At 34.2% G+C, this 26,431-nt stretch overlaps 1 protein-coding gene across 3 annotated transcripts in view; it reads right to left on the bottom strand.

Annotated features, from left to right (window-relative positions):
- The window catches only part of LOC143222288 (interleukin-1 receptor-associated kinase 4-like), a 31,683-nt gene extending 5,790 nt beyond the window's left edge, over nt 1-25,893 (bottom strand). The window contains exons 1-6 of one of the 3 annotated variants that reach the window (XM_076448609.1): nt 25,464-25,893; nt 13,546-13,780; nt 11,635-11,804; nt 9,443-9,863; nt 5,782-5,896; nt 3,981-4,099 (exon numbers count right to left, since the gene is read on the bottom strand). In XM_076448609.1, coding sequence (XP_076304724.1) covers nt 3,981-4,099; nt 5,782-5,896; nt 9,443-9,863; nt 11,635-11,804; nt 13,546-13,742 — 1,022 coding nt within the window. In that variant the 5' untranslated portion in view covers nt 13,743-13,780; nt 25,464-25,893. The remainder of the gene's footprint in view (nt 1-3,980; nt 4,100-5,781; nt 5,897-9,442; nt 9,864-11,634; nt 11,805-13,545; nt 13,781-25,463) is intronic. The other 2 variants (XM_076448607.1, XM_076448608.1) reach the window with 2 other exon arrangements.
- Nucleotides 25,894-26,431: the final 538 nt, after the last annotated feature.

Genomic DNA, 26,431 nt, shown 5'->3' with positions numbered 1-26,431 from the left:
TTTTATAATGCATGTCACAAGCCTTCCACCATTATCGGAATCAAGATTCCAACATGACACTCATGCAAATCAACATGCATCATCTCTTCACCAATAGGAGAGCACCATTGTTTTGTGACATGTGACTCCCTTTATGTACCACTAAGCAACTATCAATTGAGTTTGGCAGACGATATAAGCACCAGAAGATTGTAGGGAGGAGGATGGTAACTGGGAAAGGTACGAAGTTCCTATCAAAAACACATTTTAAGTTTAATAAAATTATAACTTCCTATATGGTACTTCCTTCCTCTGACAAAATTAGTTAGAATCTTATCTAGAAAACGAGGAGGAAATAACAGACATACCCTCCCCCAAAAGCATCTGAAGAATACCTCTGTACATCAGATGATCTGAGAAGTCCTGCATCACTTTTAAACCAAGTATCTTCTCACAATGAACATTTCTGAACAAATGTGGCAAAAAGTAAAGGATCAAACCCGCATGAGAGAAGATAAGTTTGGAAAGTGATTCTAATTAGATAATTAAATAATTTAATCCTACAGAAGGAAATTGGGTAAAAGAGAATGTATTATGGAGTGTAAAATGATTAAGGCAAAGTGGGTTGTGCTTGGTATGTCAACTAAATAAAAGATCTCCTCACTGAATACTGATGTCCAAGTGAGGTAGGATGAGGATTATACAGTCTTCACCTCAAGCTATAAAAGCAAGGATGGGAGAAAATGACCAATTTCAGGGCAGAGGTCCAGGAATGTGGCATTTGAAAGAAGTCCCTCTCATGCAATCAACTCCCATAACTGTGAGCTTGGTCAAAAGGTCAATAATATCACCATCACAAGATGAGGAAATGCCCAGGACAGAGATGGAAAGAATCCATGTATAACTTCTATGACCTACAACACAGAGTAAAGAATTGAGAAAGGAAGGTCAACAACCACAAACCTGTATAAGGACTTATGTTGAATGGCTCACTCGATGTCCAAAACAAGCCTACAGGTACCAAAATCTGTAAGAGGATAGGATTAAAGCATCTAATTAAAGGGGTGAACTGCACTAAGACATCTCAATGAAATCTTCTGACAATATTCTGTGAACTCACACATCAAGTATGAAAAAGTTACACTGATGAATGAAGGTAATTCGATGAGTTCCCATCTGGTATTCACTGGAACTGTTTTTAGCATACCATGAATAATTGTTAAAAATGATGAAAAATGGACTATGGGAAGAAGAAATAACCAAAGGCTGGAAAGGAGAGGGTAAGGAGACGGAATCAGTGCCACACTTGGCTGAGACTTGAAGAAATGGGCCATTAGATGAGAAAGGGTGGACTGTTGTTGGACTGAAATGACCTTTGACTTCAAAGACTGAAATTCTTTCAAATATGTAATGTTGCAAAAATGGGATCATATGATGATCCTATAGATAAGGAGCTAGAAAACAGGTTTGTGATAATATGGCATAATGACCTAAGAGGTTCCAATAACAAAGAAACCACATTTGCAGGCCCAGAGCTGAAGATGATAAACAGATCAACACAGAAGTGAGGAGGAAGAGGACATCCACAGAAAACCTCTCAGGGTTCTTATGAATAGCCTCAGATAGGAGATGGATCAAGGAAAGTTACTGAAACAGAGTCATTATAGTAAAACAAACTGGAATACTGGGCATCTATTAGATGAATGGGAGATTTGGGACCCATCCCCCAAACAGCCAGAACCAAATTGTTGGTTCATATAAGGACAGTCCACCCCATAATAAAAGAGAGTAGACTGATCCAAAGCCTGGGGGGGGGGGATAATAATGCAATCACCCAACTAGGAGGCAAAATACTCAGCACAAACCTGAATATCAGGGGACATGGAAAAACTAAATAAGGTTAGGAGGCTCAATCATGTAAAAGAGAAGAACTTGGGCCATAAGAAAAAAGAGCAATAGACAAACCATCAAATACTTGATAAGTAAAATTTGAAAAGCAGATGAGGGTCAAACAGAATCATCAAGCAGGGTATGGGAAGGCATGATGAACCTCAGGAGAGGACAAATGATTGAAATCCTCATCAGCATGACAAAATCAAAAGGCTTAAGAGGCTCCCTGCTTATAAATGCTGCTCAGTCCCCTGATAGGTTGCAGGTACTTGTGGTCTGAAGTATGGCATCAGACAAATGAGATAAACTTAAAGTGGTAATGTTAACCTTGAAATTCATGCTTGACATCAAACAAATAAGTGAAAGATTTGGCAGCAAAATACAGGTAAATATATGCTTTCAAAATGAAATGAAAATTCCTTGAAAATAAATAAAGTGCAACTTAAACCAAGGTATACTACTCTGTAGTAGAATTGGAACAAAAGAAAGATGTCTAAACTCAAGCACTGTTGAACAATGATGATTTGACAGTGGTGCACAGAAGCAGTGCCAGATAAGGATGATTGTAGGGCCTAGGCACCTTCTGTTTGTAGGCCCTACCAACCATAGAAGTTAAATCAAAGATTAACATTTAAGGAAAATTTTCATGGACCCACAGTTTTCGTAGGCTCTAGGCACTCTGCCCATTGTACCTAATAAATAATCTGGCCCTGCATTAAGGGAGCCATGTGCATCATGTGATGGTGGTGCTCTCTTACTGTTGGAAATATGATGCATGTTTATTTGCACAAGACATGTGTTGGAATCTTTGATTCCAATAGGATGGTGTGGAAGGTTTGTGGAATGAGCTTTAAAAAAATTCACACATGGAGGGCAGAACAAAATGGGAAAAGCTTATCTTGTGAGAAAAGAAAGTAGAATATTGGAAACAAAGCAGCTTATATATTTTTAATTTTTGTAGTTTCAAAACACTTTTAAGCTCCAAGTTCTATTAACCTGCTTGGGGCTGTATTTAACAAATCCATATACCCTCATTTTTTTTTTTAGTTCATGAGAGTGGGTTCCTGATTCTGAGAAAAAAAAAAAAAAAAGCTGAACATTAAAACGGCATTTATAACCAAACTAATTTTGCATAAAACTGTAAGAAGAGTTGTTTTAAGAATCTCATCTAACTACACAGCATCAACTGTACTCCTAGTATTGTTCACCTACCTAAAATATGCTAGATGCCATGATTTAACATAATTCATTATTAGCAGTCTCAGTGACATCTAACCTATATAAAAGCCAGTGTGCGTGCGTGCGTGTCATGTCACAATTTCTCAAAATAAGATGAATCATAAAAGTCAAAATACGTTTATCCAGATAGAACAGTTCAATTACTGTCTACCAATTATGATTTTAGCAGGAGGGACAAAAGGGGGTTGGGTGAGGGGGAGGTGAGGCTGTGAAACCTTATAATGATTGTTGGAAAAATAAGCTTAAAATAAAGAGGTAGTTTGGGATCACCTAGCCTAGAGCCAAGCATAAAATTTATCATTAAAGTAAAAATATTGATTCAATTTTAAAATTAAATAATTTCTAAATTAAAGTTATTTTCTATTATATCACCCATATAAACAAACATCTTAATCAACAGAGACTCGAAATTAAGAAATTAACAAAAATTTGTACAGTTTTGTGGTCTATACATTTCATTTTCACTTTCAGTATGTAAACTAACAACATTGGGTTATACTTTTGTTGCTAAGCGACATGACACAAAAAGCCACTGCTGAAAAGTTGTCTTTCCAAAATGCACTGGCTTTCCTATATATTAAAGTTTATTAATCTAACTGATTTTACCCATAATTATTCTACAAATATGTTACAAATTCCTTTCATGAATGATAATAATTTTGATCAGTTCACAAAAGAATTTACCAACATCTGATTGCCTTGACTGCAATTTTTTTTCTCTTTGTTGGTGAAGACTGATTTTACAAAATTTATTTATTTCAGTTAGCTATGAAATGTGAGATTAGGGTGTATTGTAAAGTGGGGGTGGTCATACTTGCTGATTCATTTTTGATGAGCTGTAAGCTAAAAAGACACAAGTTATTCCACTATACCTTTTAATATCTCTGTGAACCAATGGTTCCTTCCTGGCTGTGTGTAAGTAACTAATACCACGAGCAGTTCCTAAGGCAATATACAGACGACGCTTCCAAGGAAGGCTTTGACTGTTGTCCTGAAAATATTCATAAGAAAATACAAACAACTTTACTTTACTAAGGTTCAGTTGGTCATGCTAATAAATTCTTTGTTTCAAAACTGTGGTTAACTTGAAACACTAAACAGATCATACAAACAGCATAAAAAAAAACTGCAAAATAGCTCAAACGTTCATTCATGAAACACAGAATCCTCAATATATCTATCAAGCTCTTCTATCAACATCAATTACTTCTGTATCTACACTATATGGGTCTGCTAATTAAAATAAACCCAATTACGACACTTCCCTGTGATACCTGAGCATGTGTCCAAGACTTCTCCTGCTAATCTGCAAGTGGAAATATAAATACAGTTTCAAAACTGGTATTTCTGGAATCCCAGAGGGTTAGAAACAAAATCTGATGCAAGATTCAAGTTCAGTAGCTCTGTAAAACAACTACAAGATTCCATTATGCTTCAGTGAATTTTAGCCCACCTTGCTAGGGGATTTATGCCATACAGATAACAACTTTAGGCTACCCAGAATCTGTCTTCCATGTTTGATTTTGCTAGCTAAATATTGTGGAAAAGTTTGCACACAAATGCATATACACAATGTGAATTAATTTTGGACTTAAATGTCAAAAAGACTACATGTCCTATTTCTGTGCAATGACATGAAAAAATTAACAAAAAATTATACAAAGTTCTTTCTAATTTCATTGAAAATTTAGAAATTGATACCACAAAATTAAAAATGTTGTCCAGTATTGGAGAAAACAAGTCCAATCAACTTAAAAGGTCATCTCCTCTAAAGTCAATTAAGTTACTTATTGGGTATTCTTGTGCTTTAAAATTATTACATTTTAACAGGTATAAGCATCATAACAGTAAAGTTAACTCACTATCATAGATCACCAGAGCAAATGAACTAATTAGCTACAAGGAGGATTCCAGATGAACTTTAATTCTACATATTGATGTACATAAAAGTGAAAATTTTCCCAGTATTTTTTTTTATAGTCCACCAAAAGTTTCAGAAACAGAAATTAATAATAAGAGCACATCTTTGTATAATGGAAAACCATATAATAGTTTTTGGAAAAATGGAAAAAGTAATATTAATTTTTTTAATCACATATCAAAACCAATATTTTATATTGACATGAGAGAATTACTAGTATACTACATCTGCATCAAGATTTATTAATGTTGTAATAAATTAAGTAATGAAAGAAATATAAAAACTCAAGTGAAGCTGCCACATTAATAATTGAACCACTTGTTGTAGCATGTGTTGGCTTGTTGACACTTATTACATACACTGGAATACAGTAATGTTTTTTGAAGTTTTCTGTTAAAATACTCAGACTCCTTAATTTCAATTTTTTGAAGTGTTTAAAATATAATCTTTAAGCAGTTTAAATTTTTCATGAGAGTGAAATGCTATTACCCATCTATTTCCATGCAACAACATTGTGTTAATAAAAAAAGGAAGAGAAAATATTCCCACATTAAATCAACATTTCATCAGTTGATGACAATTCCTTAATATATGACTGTTCTGACTTGCCAGAATATTGTGGTATTTAACAGAATTTCTGTGACAATGAAAGATTTTATTGAAAAAATCTAGTTAACCATGGTGTCTGGAATGTTTGATGAATTGAATTACCTACTGTTACCTAACTTGTTTTGATTAATATATCGCTATACCTTACACATAAGCCGATCATAGAGACATCCATTCTTCATGTAGGCATAGATCAAACAAGCAGATGGCCCATCACAGGAATAACCAAGGAGTGGAAGCAGATTAGGATGTCTGTAGCTGGAAAACAAAACATTACAACAGATATTTCCAGAGTTATTTAAAATATACATATTTTCTTTCACACACAATATGATAATATACCTTATAAATTAAATCAGTATTTACAAACAAAATGGCCAAAATAATTATATGTTCTTATCTACAGTAGCCCATTAAGAAAAAAAGTTAATAAATTAAACTGTTATCTTTAAAAGTTATTTTCTTTCATTATTGCATTTTTTATTTAGAGTAATTCATCTGTTACAATTTTATATATGTTAATTATAAAACAAAGATGTAGTTTTCTTTAGTTTGATTTCATTCATAACTTTCCATAAGTAGAGTTTTGCTCTCTGTGTGGATTACATTGTACTTTCTAACTAATTAGTTTAGAAATAAAATGTATTCACCTTCCAGAACCATCTGGCATATAATATTATTACTTTGCTACATTACTAAAATAATATAAATGAAAATTTACTTATGTTCCAATATTCATTTTATAGTTATCAGTGGTATTACATGTAACAAATGACTACAAGTTTCTTTTATATTCTTGACTTGCACAATAATCAAAATATGCAATGATTAGCCACTAATCAAAAATAAATTACCATAAATTGCAAGATCAATTGCAGGAATTATATCCCATTTGAGTAGTTCTAACCTAAGTTCCAACAATCATTATATTTATCTAAGGAATCTCACAATGGTGAAGTCTTAAACATGAAGTAATCTCATGCATTCAAGATGAATGTACACTTGATATGAAATAGTTTTTATTTTTTATCAACTGGAAGACATAATAACAGCCAACTGTTGAACTGATCCTGTTACACACAGTGTTGTTAAAAAGTAGATAAAAGTAAAAGAACAAAAACACAGGTAAACCCATGTGTACCTGCTGTAGTTTATACTGAAGACAAAAAAAATTGATACATGCTTTTGTCTCAACAATAAAAAGCTTTAAAGCATTGCAGTTTAGAAATATGCAGCACATCTGATAGGTAACTGAAAATTCCTGAGCATCTTAGTATTTTTCTTTTATTCTTTTGAGCAAAATTAACTTTGAGGCATGTTTGCTGGAATTTTCAAAATTAAGAATCATAAAAAATATTTTAGCAAAATAGTCTTATAAGATAATAACAGTATTTCTACTTAAACTTCATCAGCACACATTAAAATATCCACCTTTCAGTACATGTTGGGTCCACGTGGATCCCGCATACATTTAACAATCATAATATTGAAGCTATGATTTAGACGTTGAAAAGTTAGCATATCATTGTGCAGATAAACTATAAGAAAGACTAAATACTATAAGTATATAATATGTAATTTATTATCACAAAATATGAAAATTACTTGTATTCATTTTCTCATATTTATACAAAAAATTGCCATTGACATGTATTTCAATAATATAGGGCCACTTCTTCTCTAATTGACATCTCACAATTAAAACTAATAAAATACTGAATGAAGAAACAGATTTCTTAAATATGTAACAGAAAAACACACCAAATTGTACGAAAATGTGCATTGGGTCCAAATGGACCTTAGGGGGTCAAACTACATCAAACTTTGTTTCAGAGATAAACTAATTCAAAGTTTGGACAGCATGTAAGCAAAACTTATTCTGAGTGAACATAATGTGTTTCTGATATGTTTTACCAGTCATTTTACAAACATTCATCACACCGTATAGTGATCAAATAATTCTTAATAGTGGTAGAAGTATTTAAATGTATATGTTTATTTACATACAACAAACAAAATTCCTGGTTCGGCCAGCTTGAATCTTTTCCCATAAAACTGATCTTAATATTTTCTGTAATCATAGCTCTTTCCTTTAATACCTATGTTCTTCTCATATAGCTGAGAAATTTGAACTAAGCCATTGTGTCCTCATGGGTTGCAATGATGGAACCAACTTTTGGCAGGTCAGCTGAATCATTGCTGTGGGTCACAGGTTGCCAATCACTACCCTAGATTATGAAATTTTAATAAATCTATACCAATGAACTTTTGAAGATTCATAAATAGTTTTTTTTTCCTGCCCCATTTCAAAAACAGAAATAACTTGTATTTATGACAGAAATGAAAAACATAACCACTCACTGAACTAATCTACAATGCAGATTAGAATGCATTCTACAACATAAATGGAATAAAACAGCTTAGAGAAATTGCAGACAGGTAATTTTTTTTACCGAAAGGGACCTATATACATGAAAGGATTACCAAACCTAAATGGTAATAGCCAATAATACATGTACTGTCAGTTAATATTCCTGGAAAATGTGAACATTATGTAACAACAAATGCATGTAAATTAAATAAGATAGTCTTCCATCTGTAAAAACAAAAAACTTTTGAAATAAAGTAGAACTTTCAAAATTTGTAACAACCACAAGATTCATTAACCTTGAAGAATGTGCTTAAAGAGAGAGAAAATTTACCCTATTAATATCTGAAATGTAAATCTCAACTTTTCAACTGTGTATACATTATACTATTATTTAAAGTACATATGGATTAATGTACAACATGAAAATATCTTCTGATATCAAAAAATAAGAATTTATACGGCTTAACATATAATTACAGTTAAAATGTGTTATAAATCCTTTTTTACTTTTACTTATTCAACATTTTACTGTGTTACTTTGGGGCATGTTTTAACTGGATGTTGGATGTACTTGTTTATCATATTTTCATTAGAATTGTTATTCACTGCAATCATGTGACTTCATATTTTATAATTGTATTTCATAAGCTACTAAAACTTGAACAAACAATGATTTTTTCAAGATCACTTGTGTAGTTTGTTCAATACAAACTTACTGACTGGTACACAACTGTATACATAAAACAAATGAGTGAATTACATGAGACATTACTAGGCATTACTGAGCAAAAAGTGCAGTACACCTAACTAGATGTCTAGTGATGATGTTTTCTTCTTGGAAGTAAGCTTTGAGTGAGACAAGCTGAATGTAACTTTCATCCATGCATGTCTAGTAATTTTGCAAACACTTTGATACATATAAACTATAAAGCAACTAATATCTGTCATATACTCTACTCTGCATGGATACATACTCAGCACCAGTTACTGGTGGTTAAGTGTCCTGTTCTGTGTTTGAAAATGAGTTTATACAAATAAGAATGAAACAGTCATAAATTCATTATGTATCTTCTAAAAATCCAAATGATTTGTGACCAAAGTCTCAGTTTTTTCCAAATGAATGGAAAATGCATGTTGGATTATTACATCATAATGTTCACTCTTCAAGCAGGACAATGATGTATGAACATGAAAACTGTAAGCTTTCAGTATGCATTTTTTTTTTCACAATAACTAATACAAGTCTAATCAATTATTTCATAAATCAGTATTAAAATCTTCCAAAAGCAACAAACAGAATTAACTCGCATTCAAATTTATTGTGATATTCATTGTTTTTATTAAAAGATCAAAGTAACATTTGAAGTTTAACAGATGAAATCAATTCAATCAAAAAGTCAAATAAGTCACAATTAAAAATAAGACATACTTACACTACAAGAACCTTAAGTTCAGCCAAAAACTGATCATCAACAGCTCCTTTGAATAGTTTAATTGCCACTGACTGTCCACTCTTTAATATCCCTCGATACACAATACCAAATCCTCCTTCACCAAGCTTAGCGCCTCCTTTACTCACAGAAGTATCGTTGAAGTTTTGAGTCAAAGATGAAAGTTCTTGGTATGAAAACCTAACAACACTATTTTCCATACATTGAAATTCATCAGCACTGCTTTCTTTCTGCACAGTACACGACTCAGAATTCCCTGGTTCATGGCATTCTCGAACTAAGACTGTCCGTTTGTCTTCAAACGAAGTATTTGTTATTTCATGTTCATATTTTGTATCCTCTGAAGAACTCACTCTGTTAAGAAGTTCACTGGTTTTTAAATAGTCTTTTTCAACAGGAGATCCTGCAGGTTAGTATTAGAGAATACTTTAGTAAAAATACATATTAATGATAAAACTATTCCCACCGGTAGTTACAGTTACTCCATGCATCAGAAGACAATTTACTGGTGCAAAAACAGCTGGTAAAAATATCAAGTTTTGTTCAATCTTAAGCTGGCTTTTAACTGCAGTTTAAACATGAACCAAACACTAGCCTTGTATTAAAGACTGAGATTTATATTTTGGAAGTTTTTAATTAACATTACTTGGTTTACCAGCCATTATTCTTCAAATAGTTTCTGAGTCTTTTTGGTACTTAACAGTTTAAAAACTGTTGGATTACTACTACTTAACAACAACAAAGAAGAAAAATACTAAAACAGCTGGTACTGTAAATGCAATCTAGGTTGAACCAGTTAACCTAAATTTCCACTACATTCATGGTCAACAAAAGTAATTTCAGTTTTCCAACATCCAGAAGAAAGTCCTCCACCTATTCTAAAATTGATACTGAAATAAGTATCAAAAACCTCTACCTGAAAAGTGCAAAGAAATATAAGAGTTATGAACCACAACCACAAGTCATAGAAAAGAAAGGATGTCCCTACAAAACCTCAAGATTTTGGTGGAGAGACTCAGAGAAGAGAAAGATGGTAGAGAGATACCATAAAAAGGGTTGTAAGGGTAAAAAGAAGTTAGAAAAATTGGGCACAGGTCAGATTTACAGGAGATTCAGAGGCTGTACCCCAAACAGCTAAAATGAGATCCAGCAATTGCTGGTCCAGAAAAAGGGCAATTTGCATGACGATATAAGGAAGAGCAAATTGATCTGAAGCTCATAGGGGTTGAAGCATGCTAATCCAGTCCCATAATCATGAGGCAAATTGGTCAACAATTATCCAAATATCTGGGAAGGAGGGATGAAATAAGGATGGGAAGATTGGTCATGTAGTTAGGAAGGACATGGTTTACAGGAAATAGAGGAAAGGGATAAAATATTGGATACCTGAGAAACAAAATCCAAGTAAACCATAACTCACTCCTCAGGTGGAGCATGGGAAAGCCCTGCAAAATTAAAAGGTTGGAATAGGCAATCCAAGCCCTGGTCCACCTGAACACAGCTTGTTTGGGAGGAAGTGAAATGAGGCCTGGAAATAGAGGTTAACCCATGAAATGTTCAAACTCCTGAAGAATAAATGTGGATAAATCTCATACCAAGTCACCCACATCTAATGCCTGAGACACGGTGCTAGTCATAGATGTGATTCCCCAAAGTGGTGGCATGAGCTTCAGAATTGATAGAGGAAGAGTCAACCAATAACCAAAAGTATATATAACAATGTGACTGCAGTAAACTGGGATTAAACTGAAGATAAGAAACAGTTTTAATATAAACTAGAAGTGAAATAAATGAAAACCTTTTTCAAGTATAATATAGATGACTGTGAAACTTTAAACAAACAAGAAGGTACACAACCAAGCACCAACTATGCCAAATGAGAAGTAACAGTAAGAAATTAGAGAGAGCCATGTGTCATGTACATCACACTCCTGTTGGTGGTGAAGTGATGCATAATGATTTATGAGAGACATGTTGAAATCATAATTCCAACATGAGGAACCACAAGGCTTGTGGCATGTATAAAGAAAAAATTTGCATACAGAGGGCAGCAATGGAGGAGAAAAATTTATCTTGTGAGAAATGAAAATTACCATATTAGAAAAAATACAACTTTTCTTACAAAATTTTAAAATATTTTCATAATACTAATGTACTGTAATACAACAACACACCTTGCAAGGCCTGAACAGCAACAAAATCTGCAGCTCTATATAACCTTGTTTCTTTCAGAAGATTAAGAAGAGTATTTACAGTTGGTCGATTCCTTCCTGTAGTTGACCAATGAGTAAATAGAGCCTGAGTTGGACTTCCTCCAGGTTTATTCTTCTGAGCTTTTAACACGCTAGCATAATATTATATAAACCCACATTATTAGAATTATAGATACAAATCTTTCTTGCTGACAGCAGTGTCTATAAAATTCACATAAAAATTTCAATAACTGAAGCCAAGTCTAAATCTAGATTGCTCACAAGTCTCCCAAACTATAAAATTACATAAACAATTAAATATTATTACAATTAAATGTAATACTCATGCAAACTTTAAAGAAACTCTAGATAACCACACAATCTACCTTTCAGTATACAATGCTTCAAGCTGAGGAATTAACTGCTAAACATTTTCTAAACACTGTAGCAGTCCTGCTTAACAAGTAAAAACCACTGATGATCACAGTGACTAGTTACTAATTAACTTCCCAGTGATCTTGCACCTGTAAATCTATACATGATAAGTTGTCATCACAAAATATGGCAAGTCTTTAGTAAACATTACTTATATGTTGTATGTAAAAGGTTTTTAACTAAGTATTTCTACTAAATTCTTGTCTTTGATTTTCTGAAGTCTTTACTATGCGAGTCCAAGGTGATTTTCAAGATAATAAAAATACCTCTTTTGATCTTACACTTGCATATTTCAGTTGCATAAACTCAAGAACCTCTTACACAAATGTAACAATATTTTAAGTAAACATTTATACATCATATCTCTCTCTCTTTTTCTTTTCAAAAATTTAAAAATATGAAATAAAATGTACCTGTTACTGCCTGGAATTACTGCAGATTGTAACAGGCAATTACAATTAGTTATCTAACACAACTTTAATTTTCTCACATCTGTTTCTTTCAATTTTATTACATTACAATATCCTTTCAAGCCAATTTAATAATATGACAGTCAATTAACAACAGTGATGATCAAAGAGGGGTAACTTCATATAAACAATGGATCAAGTTACAATCACATGATGCTCTTAGCTTGCACTTGCCTCTTCAATTTAAAAAATACATTTTTTTAAGCTTTGTCATCTAGCCTGATAAGTTCCTAAATATTAAATTTCAGTTACATTTGTTAAAAAATACATATAACAATGAATAAAAAATATACAAGAAAACAAGAAATTTAAGACTGGCTTTCTAGCTAAGTTACAAATAGGGTAAAAAAAAATCCAATAACCACAACAAATTTATTTAAATATTTCACTTTGAAATTATGTAATTAATACTTATATAAAACCTTGAATTACTAAATACTTTTTGATGGCTATCTTATTGGCATACATTGTCTAAAGAAATGTTGAATATAACCATGTAAAAGAAGTCAGGGCACGAAAACATTAATTCACCAAATACTATAGGATTAAGGTAATGGGTGTTGCTGACATGAGGTGGATGCTGCTAATTTACAGAAGGACTGGAATTATTTGGAGTTGAACAAATAAATAATAGATGGCTTTTAATTACAACAGATTCAAAGTACTATATAAGAGTTATCATAATTTGAATTTTAAATATAATATTAATGGAATAACATCAACAGTGCCATGGAAGAAAAAGCTCTTAACGTTCTAGTTTATCAGCCTCCTTAAACAATCGTAGCAGAGTGTGTGGGCTGGCTGCAAGTTTTTTTCTTTGATTTCTTTTTGTTTTTCTAACTTTAATTTAATGGATATTGTTATTTATTACACCTTTTAGATCAATTTATTTTGGGCCTCAAACAACATATACATGTGGCAGTTTGGAAGCAAAGCATTTATTTTTACTTTTATTACAGTTAGAGTATGATAAAAGATAAAAGCATACCTAATATTACCATGTGTAAATAAAAACCTGCTGGAGTCATCAGGATGACAAATGACAGCTGCTAACTCTTCCCAACTGTCAGAACTATCTAAGATCTGACACAGGCGATTCCGGAACCAAATGGGCACCTTGCGCAGCTCAGTTGATAATGTAACTTCTTGATCAGAAGAACAACCAGATACAACATAAGAATTCATCTGTTTAGATTCCTATTTATAAAGTGAATGAAATTTCCCTAAAAATATACAAAAAGGTCAAGTGTATGTGGCCATAAGGTATTTGAAAAAAATAAAATATGTTAACTACTAATGGCCATTTGCCTTTCAAGACTGTTCATGCACATCTTTGTCTGAAAGAAAAGTAAATATTTAACCTACTCATAACTGATTCCCATGTCAAACTCCTTTCCCATAACCAAATGATCCAAGTCACCCTACAGTATTTTCAGCTGGAAATACCAAAGAATTTAATGTCCTCCATGTACTTTACCATTACCAATATGATTAAAAGAAGAAACCCAAGAAGTGACCTCTGAGATTCTCCACTAGAAATAAGGATTTAATTTGATTCATGCAGGCAATCACTTTTTTTTTAGAAGACTTGATTTCAATACACCAGATCCTTATGATAGAGTTTGAAAGGAAATAACAACAGAATAAAACACTTACAGATTTAACAATAATGTAACAAAATATGGGAAAACTTTTAACTTATTTATAAATTTACTAATTTTATTCCATCGAATAAAATATAATTTAGATATATAGATACATAAGAAAAATGTCTGGTACAATGTATAGCAGTTCTTTCCTCCATTGTATGTATAGTTTTACTAGACTCCATTCATAACAATTGTCTGTCTTTGTGTATCAATCCTAAAGATATAAGATGAAACTCAAGACACTTTTTATAATAATTACTTTCAGAAGTCAATTTTTGAAGAAAAACAAACAAATAGGGTTTTTAAAATAATATGTGGCATTACAATTTTCATACACTGAAAATTTACTTCCAATAATTTACTTATCACAAGATTATTTATTCTCAATGCTGCCCTCTATATGCAAACATTTTCTTGATGCATGTCACAAGCTTCATGCACTTCCCTTGTTGGAATTAGTACATTCCAGCATGTCTCTCATGCAAATCATCATATTTATCTATTAACCAACAGTAGCATAGTATGCTCACATAATGCATGTGACTTCATATGATTCCTAACAGAAAAGTCCTTGCTAACGACCAGATAAAGTCATGTGTGAAGATCCAAGATGTGGAGATTGGGAAGAAATGTAGAAGGGAGGGAAACAGAGAGAGAGAGAGAGAGCCAGCGGTGAGAGTAGAAGACCTCGGACCCTCAGAAACCAGGGTTGTGCTGGCCAATGGAATGTAAGAAGGACCTGATATGGAATGAAATGCTCCAAAGAAACCACCTGATGAAGCAAATGGATAGGTGGGTACACAAAGTTATTTGTAAAACCAATCCTGGTTGAAGGCACTAACAACAAGAGCCTGTGAATACAAGCCGAAGGGTCAAAAAAGGGTTAACTTGGTACTGAGTCCTATGGCAAACACATACAAATGGGGGAACCCCAAAGGAGGCAAAGGTTTCTGAAAACAGTTGGATCTAATGACCACTCCATGTGATAGACTTGATCCAGATGTGAAATTTGATCCACTAACAGACTGAAAGCATCCAGCATATGATACATGAAAAGAATAATATGGTATGACTGGGCCTAGTAGAAAAGATCTAAAATTCAGAAACAAAGATCCCTAGATTGGGTGCCCTCTTGATGATTGAGATGAGCCACTACCATAGAACTGTTGGATTGGTTGGTTGGTTGATTTGGTGTTTTAAGGCACAAAGCAGCCACATTATCTGCACCAAACATCTGGTAAAAAGTTAAAATTAAAGGAAATTTAGTAAAATTCATAAAAGGAAAATAAAGTAAAACAAATAGCATAAACCAATGTTTACATCTAATCTACATCATTAAGAGAAAAACTACAGTAACGCAAGTTGTAAAGGACTTTCTGTAGCATGATTGTAATTATCATACCTCATGAGGAAGACTAACAGGTAAGTACAAAACCCACCACCAGTCATCTGAAGTTAGTCTTTCCAGTCCTGGTTCTAAGTTATTTGACATTATTGCCATTTTCAAAAAGTAATAAAACCTTAAAAAGACTTTTAGCTTATTTTTAATAATAAATTGATAGGATTTCTAACAGGTAATTCAAACAGCGGTGTTAGTCACCTGAAGTTGGTCTTTCTAGTCCTGGTTTAGAGTATTTTGATGTTACAGCCATTTTCTAATTTTAAATCAAACTAAATGGACTGTTTCTTAAAAAAGAATCACATTAAAAAACATACAGTTCAGCACTGAACACAGAAACTGTAGAGAGGATTCTGTGCACAACCACCGAACCACAACAAACCATGGTAGAATGCACAAAGTCACCTGACTTCAAACCATCCATATAAATAGGAATGGAAGGATGGTTTGAAAGATGTTCAGCAAATAACAAATGATACTTCCAATCGGATGCATCTGCTTTTTCAAGATGACTTAAAGAAAGGTTACATTTGGGGATTGTAATAAGCCATAGTGGGATAGGCTAACCAGTGGATACAGCAATGCTATCCAAGGACAGACCCAATTCATCCAACTGCACCTGGAAACGAAGGCCAAAAGGAACAATGGCAGATCATCTGTTCTGAAAAAGCATGGCCACTGAGGAAGGAAAACACAACCCCAAACGGGATACTGTGGTAAGGATCGAAGCTTTGAAGCATAAAGTAAAGACAGTTGCAAATGACTGAGGTGTAGAGGAGGTTCATGAGACTGTGTTTGCAAGCTATGGATTGAAGAAATGCAAAAAGCCCCAGTGAAGGGACAAAGTCCCTGACGTTGAATGGGGTCCAGCATCCTCAAGGCTGAGGTCCTGGCAGAACAATAGACCAGTGATCCATAGTCTAGTTTTGATCGAAGAACACAATATATCTTTAGCACAGAACATATATCTGCTCCCCAAGTGATGGAAGAGAGCACATGGAGGAAGTTCAGTGCTCTCGTACACTTGACTCCTAGCTGCTTGATGTGTGATATATAGGTCAGCTTATGATCAAAGATAAGACCCAAAAACTTTGTCTCAGGGGCCACAGGTAGTACAACCTCACTGATATGGAGTTCAAAATCAGGGTGAATACCCTGCTGAGCAAAAGTGCATGCAAACGGTTTTAGAGAGAGAGAAAAGTTAAACCCGTTTGCTGTGGTCCACTTCAGTAAATGATTGAGGGCAGTCTGTAGCTGCTGCTCAATATACCTCATGTTCAACAACTGACATGAGATGTGAAAGTCATCAACATAGAGCTCATTTGCAACAGTAAGAGGGAGTTGTTCAATGATGGCATTAATCTTTATACTGAAAAGTGTGACACTCAAAACACAGCCCTGAGGGATTCCAAGTTCCTGTAGAAAAGAACGGGAAAGTATCGAACCCACATAAACTTGATATCTCCTGTCCAGTAAAAAAATTTTAATAAAAATGGGCAAATGGCCACGTAACCCACATATATATGGAAATCTCACAAAATGCCATGCCACCATCTAATATCATAAGCCTTCTCAGGGTCAAAGAATATTGATACAAGATGTTGCCATTTTGAGAAAGACTTCTCTGATTGATGTTTCAAGTCAAATCAGGTGGTCCATGGTGGGGCGCTGTCATTGGAAACCACACTGGGTGGGTGAGAGGAGGTTGTTTGATTCAGGGAACCAAACATGAGAAGCATTAACCAGCCTCTCTAAGGTCTTAAAAGGACAGTTCATCAAAGCAATTGGACAGTAGTTTGAAGGAATCTTGGGATCTTTCCCAGGCTTAGAGAAAGGTAGGACAACAGCCTGGTGCCAGACATCAGGAAAAACATTTTTCAGCCAAGTCCAGTTAAAACAATCAGAAGAATAGCAAAAAAAGTGGGAGATAGATGGCACAGCATTTCATAGTGTACATCATCAAGTCAAACTGATGTACTGCTAGACCAACAAAGGGCCAGTCTGAGATCCACCAGTGTAAAGGGGCAATTATAGTCATAGAGACAATTAGCTCAAAAGGAAAGAGGTGATCTCTCTGCCCAAGTCTTGATGGCTAAGAAGGTGGAGGATGAAGCAGAAGTGCTAGTTACTTAGCAAAAGCTTCCACCTAGGGTATCAATGATGCTCCAGGTATCAGCTACTTCCTGGCAATCAGAGAGCAAGATCTAGAGGGTGACAGAATTATATTGCCCACAGACCTTTTGAATCTTGTTCCACATGACTTTGGAACTGGTAGAAGATATGCTGGTTGTGAACTTAATCCAAGATTCCTCCTGGCTTTGATGCCTTACCTGCCAAGCATGTGCACAGACCTGCTGAAAAGTGATGCAATGCAAGAGTGTTGGATACCTACAAAAAGTATCCCAGACCCATTTTTGAGCCTTCTATGTCATGTGGCAGGCAGGATTCAACCAGAGAAGAGGATATCATGGAAAACATGTTGAGATATTAGGAATACACTAAGCAGCTGCCTGTATAATACAGTCAGTTACTGCTGCCACACAGTCGTCTATCGATCGTTTAAAGATGATGGCAAGATCAAATTCTGTGAGAGCAGTGAAAGAGGGCCAGTTAGCTTGATCCAGCTACTGAAGGAAGTAGGTCGGGTGGCATCAATCACAGCCAGTCTCTCTCAAAATTACAGAAAAATGATCACTAACTCATAGGTTATTGCCCACCCTTCATGAAAAGTGGGAGAATAGTGAAGGGTAGCAAATTGAGAGATCAATAGCAGTAAAGGACTGATTAGGTGCATCAAAATAAGTAGAATAACCAATATTGAAAAGAGAAAGGCTGTGATCTGAGATTATATGCTCTACTAGGCAACCCCTCCCATCAAATCAGTACCTCCCCAGAGGGGATTATGTCCAATAAAATCTTTCAGGACTAAAAAGGGAGATGACACTGTTCAATGAGAGCATCAAGGTCTGATTGATCATAGGTCTCTTCAGGAGACAGGTAGAGAGGACAAACATTGATGGTACGACCCAAGGAAACAGATAACTACAGCATTCAAGGGTGTGTTGAGTGGCAAAGAGAGGATGGGCACATGCTGATTAACCAACAGTGTTACCTCTCCATGCACTTGTCCATTACACAACCTGTCATTTTTGTACAAAGAAAACTGCTGAAAGGTGACTGTATCAGCAGGTTTCAGAAATGTTTCCTGTAAGGAAAGACATACAGGATGGTATGAAGCAATCAGTGCTTTGATGTCATCCAGGTTAAAACATACACTTTGACAGTTCCACTTTATCAAAGTGGTCATTTTTATTTGTGTAGGCAAATTTGGTGGAGAGCCCTTCTATTTTTGACCACATCTTTTTTCCTTTATTCAAGGGAGGTCTGTTGACCTCCACAGATCCTGCCCTAGATCAATTGGGCAGGTCTTTGTTGTTGGAAGAGGATTCCAGTGATTGAGGACATGAATGAATGATCATTTGGCATCTTGTGGCAGGAGAAGAAGATGTACCTGAGGAAATGCCTGTAACTGGAACCAAAGGAAGTGGAACTTGGGGTTTGCTGGAATTAATGTTAGGGTACTTACTCAGGGTAAGTAATGTTTTGAGTCGTCTAGAAACGCTGCACCTCTTTTTCTTTGATGAGGAGAAAACCCACTTGTAGAGAAAATTAGATATGTAAAAATGGCTGGTATGGATAGAGAAAGCACCTTGTGGAGGAGAGAACATTTAGACCTTCTTAGGTCATTGTTAGGTTCACAAAGGTCGAAATGTTCGCTCCTCTACATAGTGCTTTCTCTACCACTACCATCCATTCTTTACATATATAATGCACCTCTTTCTTCTACCCACATAGGGCAAGAATGAAAGAATGCAATGAGGGTCTGTTTCACATTCACAGGCATTATGGTCCTTGTCACTGCAACAAACACAAGTCAGGGAGCCACAACATGATGTCTGAGTGACTAAACCACTGACACTGGAAATATCTGAGAGGTCTTGGAATGTATGGCCATCTTGCAATTAAGATAACCTGCCTTGATGGTGGCAGGTGGACATGGTAATGTAAATGTTAAAATGAGGACACTGGTCGGCATCATAATTCCATCTTTGCAAGTGAATATACCCCTCACTGCAGAAACTACTTGGGTGGAGAAACTCTGGGGTGTTCTTCAAATCCCTCTCAACAATAACTTATGGTAAATTCAAAGAAGCATGGGAAATAACCTCAATAGGTATATCCCAATTGCCTTTGAATGTGAGAGGAGTTTACTGTGTTTAGATGCAATGTTTCCACCTATATGTCACCAGAGCAGAGATTTTTCACTGATTTTGGAGAGCCAGCAAGTTCTTCTACTCTAGGGAGACATTTTCCCTAAAAGTTTGTCTGAAAGAGAATGTAATATAAGAAAATGAGATACAGGTGTTACAGATGTTGGGTGGATCTCCAGCCCAAAATCTGGTGGCAATGGGCATTTGTCAACCATTCCACAGCAGGAGGGATAATGGCCAACAAATGTGAAGACTTACTTAGCTGATCATCTCCATCCAACACTGGATCTACTGGGAATGTACATCCAGAGGAGGAATATCTCAACTAGAGGGCAACTAAGTCAGTAGTAGAACAGAAGATGTCAACAAACTTGCATGCTAAAAACAGCACATTTATACAGTGCAATGCTAATTAAGAAATGATTAATGAGTGCAGATGTGAGTGGTGGTGTACAACTGGTGATGAACTACTACGTGACCATTTACATGAGAATATGAAGAAATGGAAAGCACAAGACTAGTGGGGTTACATAGAAAATTTGAGATAATAGAGGTCAGTGCTATTTGAGGAAAGTAATTTTGTAAAAGGCACGGTATTTTCTTGGAAATTTCATTATCTCCCAATATAAATGTTCATTATAGCTTAATGGCACTGCTGTGACTATGTTCTTTTCTGCTACTGGAAAACTTCAACTCGCAACTTATGCTACTGTGATTCACTTTCAAAATACTGTAGTCATAAATGTTTATAGCATTTATTATTATTTAAAATTTACAATTATATACATATAAATTACACTATATAACAAAATTTTTACTTTTTCTTGTTCCTGGGCAGAAAGTGTTATTTCCCAATTGCTTATGCCTAAAGTAAATGGAAAAGACTCATTTTTCTCTTCAAACTTTGCTTTTGTGACCTGGGTAATGAAATTTTCAAATTTACCCATTTTCCAGAACATTCCAGGTAGATTCAATGTTGAGTAGCTGATAGAAAATTTTCTCGAACTTACAAGGATTTTCAAGGACTTTCTAGAATGTTGTAGAACTTACAAGAATTTTCAAGAACCTTTTAGAATTTACTAGAACTTTCCATAGTAATATATATACAAAGGGCTCAGCACTCACCACTTCAGTTTAGTTCTAGCTGCAAAAGTGAACACATAGACCTACCTGATTTTAATCAGAGGTGGCATCAAGAAGCTGCAAGCATTCTCCAGAAACAATCTGCTATGCATGTGGCCAATTTATCAAGACAAGAGTGAAAAAGTACTCTGTGAAAGCATCTGCTAAAATGTGTGAAGCCTACAAGGCATATTTTGGCATGCCTGTTGAGGATCAAGACAAACCATGAGCACCTCATTTTACCTGTAAGCACTGCAAAAAAAAAAAAACTCTAGAAGGTAAGATGGACAATTTTTGCTTCTTTCAATAAGATTTTATATTATAGAAATTTTAGACCTTTTAAAATTTAAATATCTTTTTTTTTTAATTTCCAATAGTATAGTAAAAATATCAAAATATTTTGCATGAACCTTTTATATATTTGGCTTTATCAAGTTTCCTTATTATCTTTGCCTTTGGGACAGCAGGGACAACACAGCACACTACAACAGGAAGCACGAGCCACAATGGACCAAGTTCTCTGTGGGGAGGCACAATGTCAAGCGTGAGCCACTAGTGGGCCTCCAGAAGGTGTTGTTCCCACAATTGCACATAAAATTGGGTCTTATGAAACAATTTATCAAAGCTCTTCATAAGGAGTCTGTAGCCTTCAGGTACCTTTGAGACTTCTTCCCTGAGCTGTCTGTCTTCATTGGACCACAAACAAATAAGATTCTGGAATGCATAGATTTTCCCAAGAAGATCAGTAGGAAGGAAAAAAAAGCTTGAGGCAGCTTTACTGCAGTGGTTTAAGGCTTCTTGGGCAATCACAAGGCCAAAAATTATGTGGAACTGGTTGACACTCTGGTGAAGAACTATTGCAAAATGAGCTGCAGGATGTCACTGAAAGTCCATATCAACTTGATAAATTCAAGGAGAATATGGGATCATACCCAGAGGAGCAAGGCAAGTGCTTCCACCAAGATATATTGGACTCTGAATGATGCTACAAAGGAGCGTGTAACAAAACATGATGGGAGACTACGTTTGGGGGCTAAAACACGAAAATAATTTACATTATAGTTGCAAATCTTGAAAAACTACTCACTTCCAAGCATTTTTGTATAACTTTAGTATAAATACATGTAAATCTTGATTCATGTTGTTTTATTCAGACCTTATGAAAATGGAATTTGCCTGTTTTTCAACAGAAAATAGGTTAGTTTCTAAATTTCATTATCCAGGTCACAAAAGCAAAGTTTGAAAGGAATAATGGCCATTTGGCCATTTTCTGTACTTTTACAACAGAAGCAGTTAAGAAATAACACATACTATCCAGGAACAAAATTTGTGTTGCATAGTGTTATGTAGAAGTAGTGTAGTTTAGAACATTAACAAGTTGTCAAAATTTTCCTGCAAGATGTATTATAAGGGAAATACTTTCATAACCAGCATTATTCAGCAGATTCCAAATAATAAAGTTTTTGTTGTACTTTCCAACCAAACATGAATGGTAAAAATAACATATCTGATATTAGGCTTTTTTAAAGCCCTGAGACAAAAAAAACTGGTTTTGGTGATTTATTTTTAATCTTTCAGTCTTTCTGCTTGTCACTAAAAAAAAAAAAAACTACGAGTCACGTCAGTTCTAATTTCAGATCAATTCTGGACCAGACAGAATTTCCCCAATGGTTTAGAATTGGATATGTCAGTCCTTAAATATTAGGCAGGTACCAGAGGATTGAAAGTTAGTTAATGTAACACCTCCTTCAAGGGAAGCAATGAAAACTGTCCCAGAAATTATGGACCCATTAGTCTTACCTCAGTTTGTAGAAGTTTTGGAAAGTCTGTTAAAAGATAATTAAACATTCAAAAAAGATTAGAATTTTATTGGAAAGTCAAAATGGTTTCACTGAGAGAAAATCTTCCAAATCCTTTAACATTAACTGAAAAGATTACTGATTATGTTGGTGAGGGTGAAGTTATAGATTTGGTAAATATGGATTTTCCGAAAACATTTGATAAGATGCCACATAAAAGGTTTGTAAAAAAATTATCTCTATAGGTGGAGAGGGAAGTTAAATTGGATAGAAGAGTGATGGGATAGAAGAAAGCAGAGGGTTGTTACAAACAAAGTTCAGTCCAACTGGATTAATGCCACCAGTGGAATACCTCAGGACTCAATCTTAGGACCTTTGCTCTTTTTGATTTACATCAATGTGACAGATGAAGGAATAGTCAATAAATTTCTTAAATTTGTAGATAATATTAAGGTGTTCAGTCTTGCTAACTCTGAAGATGATGCTGATTTACAAAAAAATTGAGATAATTTAGTAAGTTGGCCAAATAAATGGCAGATGAGTTTCAATTATAATAAATGTGGGTTATCATAATTTGAATTATATTTATAATTTGGATAGGAATAACCTTAACAGTGTCAAGAAAGAAAGGGATCTTGGTGTAATAGTCAATCAGTTTCTAAAGCAATCTAAGTAGTGTGCTGTTCCTAGTAGTGAGGCAAATAGGATTTTAGGTTGTATCTATAGAAATATTGAATAAAAGTCTAAAGCTGTTATATGTGGTTAGGCCACATATGAAACATTGTTCAGTTTTGTGCTCCTTATCTTAGGAGAGGTATTGAACTGTAGGAAAGGATTCCATGAAGTTACTAGAATGGTGCCTGAGATGGAGTTGTCATACAAGGAGAGACTGAAACCTCTCAAACTCTTTTCTCTTGAAAAAAAGAAGAGCTAGGGGGAGATGATTAAGGTGTTTAAGATTAAGAGAGAATTGACAGTACTGATGCATTATCTTTTTTTTTCATATTTAACAAGGACAATAGTGGAACTTGGGCATACAAATATAATTTTTTCTGCATGGTAAGAGTCATCTTCAGCTAAAACAGTTTCATTTTTTTGACAGGTCAGCTGAGCTTTAGAATGGATTGCCAAGAGGCAGTAAATTTAAGTGAGTTTTAAAAAAAAAGCTTGATAAGTATGTGAATAAGAGCAGGCTTCAATTTTTTTTTTATTTAGTTTACACAATGAAACAACTGATGGGCCAATAGATTCCATGTTGTTTCGAAACATTATATGATGTTAAAGAATATTCAAGAGTTCGAATATTTCTAACATCTCCCCTAGTAGGAACAGAAATTAGAACCTCTGAAAGTTCAGACTATTTAGAGTCTAACTAAAACCTTGCCATCAGCTACCTTTACACACATTCAAAATGTTAATATTTTGCTTACCTTTAACATGCTTTAAAAAACAACAACACCTTTGCTATTATTTTAATACTATCAACCAACTGTTTCATGCATGCTTTTTTGATTTCCTAATTTCTTTTTAATACAATCTCTAACTTTCCTATTGCAAGTCTTCCAATTTACCTAAGTTAAGAATTTCCTTTGAATTTTTCAATGTAAAACTGGAGTTTCCTTTAGTATTTTTTGTGTGTAATTAATGTAAGCATTAATGTTCTTCAAAATATCTTAAAATAAGTCATTTTCATAATCTCTCTCTTAACATAGAAAAAATATATTTCTGTAGTATTTTATTTTTATATCTTAGCATTCTCCATGTTATCTGTACATTTTAAAATTGTTAAAGGTGGGTGTTTTACTTCCACTTTAATTATTCTGACCATCAATTTAGTGAAAGTAAAATAAAGAGTTTGGAAGGCATATTTTACTTTTTAGTACCTCTAAATTGACATAAATAAAACATTTAACTTTATCCCTACATATTATCTACCAAATACTGAACTCAAAATATATTGTTGGAACTTTAATACTCAAAATTCAAGCAAAATAACTTTTAATAATTCTATAAATATGAAAGTTAATAACATTATGATTGTAATGTTAAAGTAGTTTTGCACAACTGTATCTCTAATCCTATCCTCCTCAGTATGAAGAACTAAAGATCTAACAATTATTAAATATAATCTTTAATAGAATAATTTACATACTAAGCTATCTTATAAACTAAAATACATATTTATAATTCTTCAGCCATAAAACACTGTCCCAATGCATTCCCTCTAAATTACATTTCCTCATAAAAGCATGCTTGCTTTTATTACATAACTAAGTTTGTCCTTTCATAATATTAACTCATTCTAAATTCAACAAGTACACAATGTCCACTGTAACAGAACAGATGGGTAATTTATAGGCCTAGTATATATGCCGCTTCAAAAAAAAATTGTTTCAGTATAATCTAAAAATTATGATGTATTTAATTTCCAATCTGACACATTAAACACTAAAAACTTCGTTGCCAGCCTCACGTTATTTAGAAGGCACTCCAATTAAAAAAAAATTTAAACATTATTAATCATAAACATTTTTACGTTATTAATATCACTATCTCAATATCCGTATTTCTTATTGGGAGTTACTAGAGATAATTTTACATTGGTATTAATATTAACACACTAATACAAATTCATGCTGTGGCATATAATTTTCCCATTCACTTACCAAATAAGTTGTTCAAAATTACGCTTGTTCCTTCGCTATTTCGTAAATACTTTTAGTTTTATTTTTTCTATTTTTTTAATTACCAACAACACCGTAAGTCAGAAAACATTTTTATATTAAGCATGGATTCCCTTAGAGAGATCTCGAAGAGTACCAGAAGAATGTTTGAGAGTGACAGCGTAGCATTTAACACTTTCTCCTCACAGGGTACATGACGCACACAAAAGTATTGAAGGCGTTCTGCTGTTTTTTAAAACTACAGCATTAAAAATAGTTCCTACGACTTGATATAAAATAACTATTTTCCTTTGTTTAACTTAAAGTGTTAATTGAAATGTAAAAAGACATAATAAACAATAACGAATGACCATGACGCCTAACGGAAAGTAATATTTACTCGAAATTTTACTTCACAACATCTGCGTGGTTAAATTTTTTATCCTTAGTGCATAAAGGATGTGCAACAATAATCGCATATTTTTATTTAATCGCATTTCGTAATAATGAGATCACAATTTAATGTTTAAAATATATTACATTACATTTATAAACGTATTAAACTATATTTCGAGCATTACATTACAAACCTGCATCAAGTATTAACTTGTACAGAAATAAATGTCAGAATTCTCACGATGCCATTTAGTTTGTTTTTTAATTTCGCGCAAAGCTACACTACACGAGGTCTATCTGCGCTAGCCACCCCTAATTTTGCAGAGGGAAGGCAGTTAGTCATCATCACCCACCGCCAACTCTTGGGCTACTCTTTTTCCAAGGAATAGTGGGATTGACCTAACATTTATGATGCCCCCACGGCTGAAAAGGCGAGCATGTTTGATGTGACGGGGATTCGAACCCGCGACCCTCGGATTTCTTCACTGTATCTAATGCAGTTTTCATTGCATCCACTTAGGAAGTGGTAACTTTAAGTTGCTGGCTCCAAATGAAGAAACCTGCAACAACAGCTG

This window comes from Tachypleus tridentatus, chromosome 8 (assembly GCF_004210375.1).
Source record: "Tachypleus tridentatus isolate NWPU-2018 chromosome 8, ASM421037v1, whole genome shotgun sequence".
Taxonomy (NCBI): domain Eukaryota; kingdom Metazoa; phylum Arthropoda; class Merostomata; order Xiphosura; family Limulidae; genus Tachypleus; species Tachypleus tridentatus.
The sequence above is the reverse complement of the archived record's forward strand: the minus strand, read 5'-3'. Positions and strand labels throughout refer to the sequence as shown.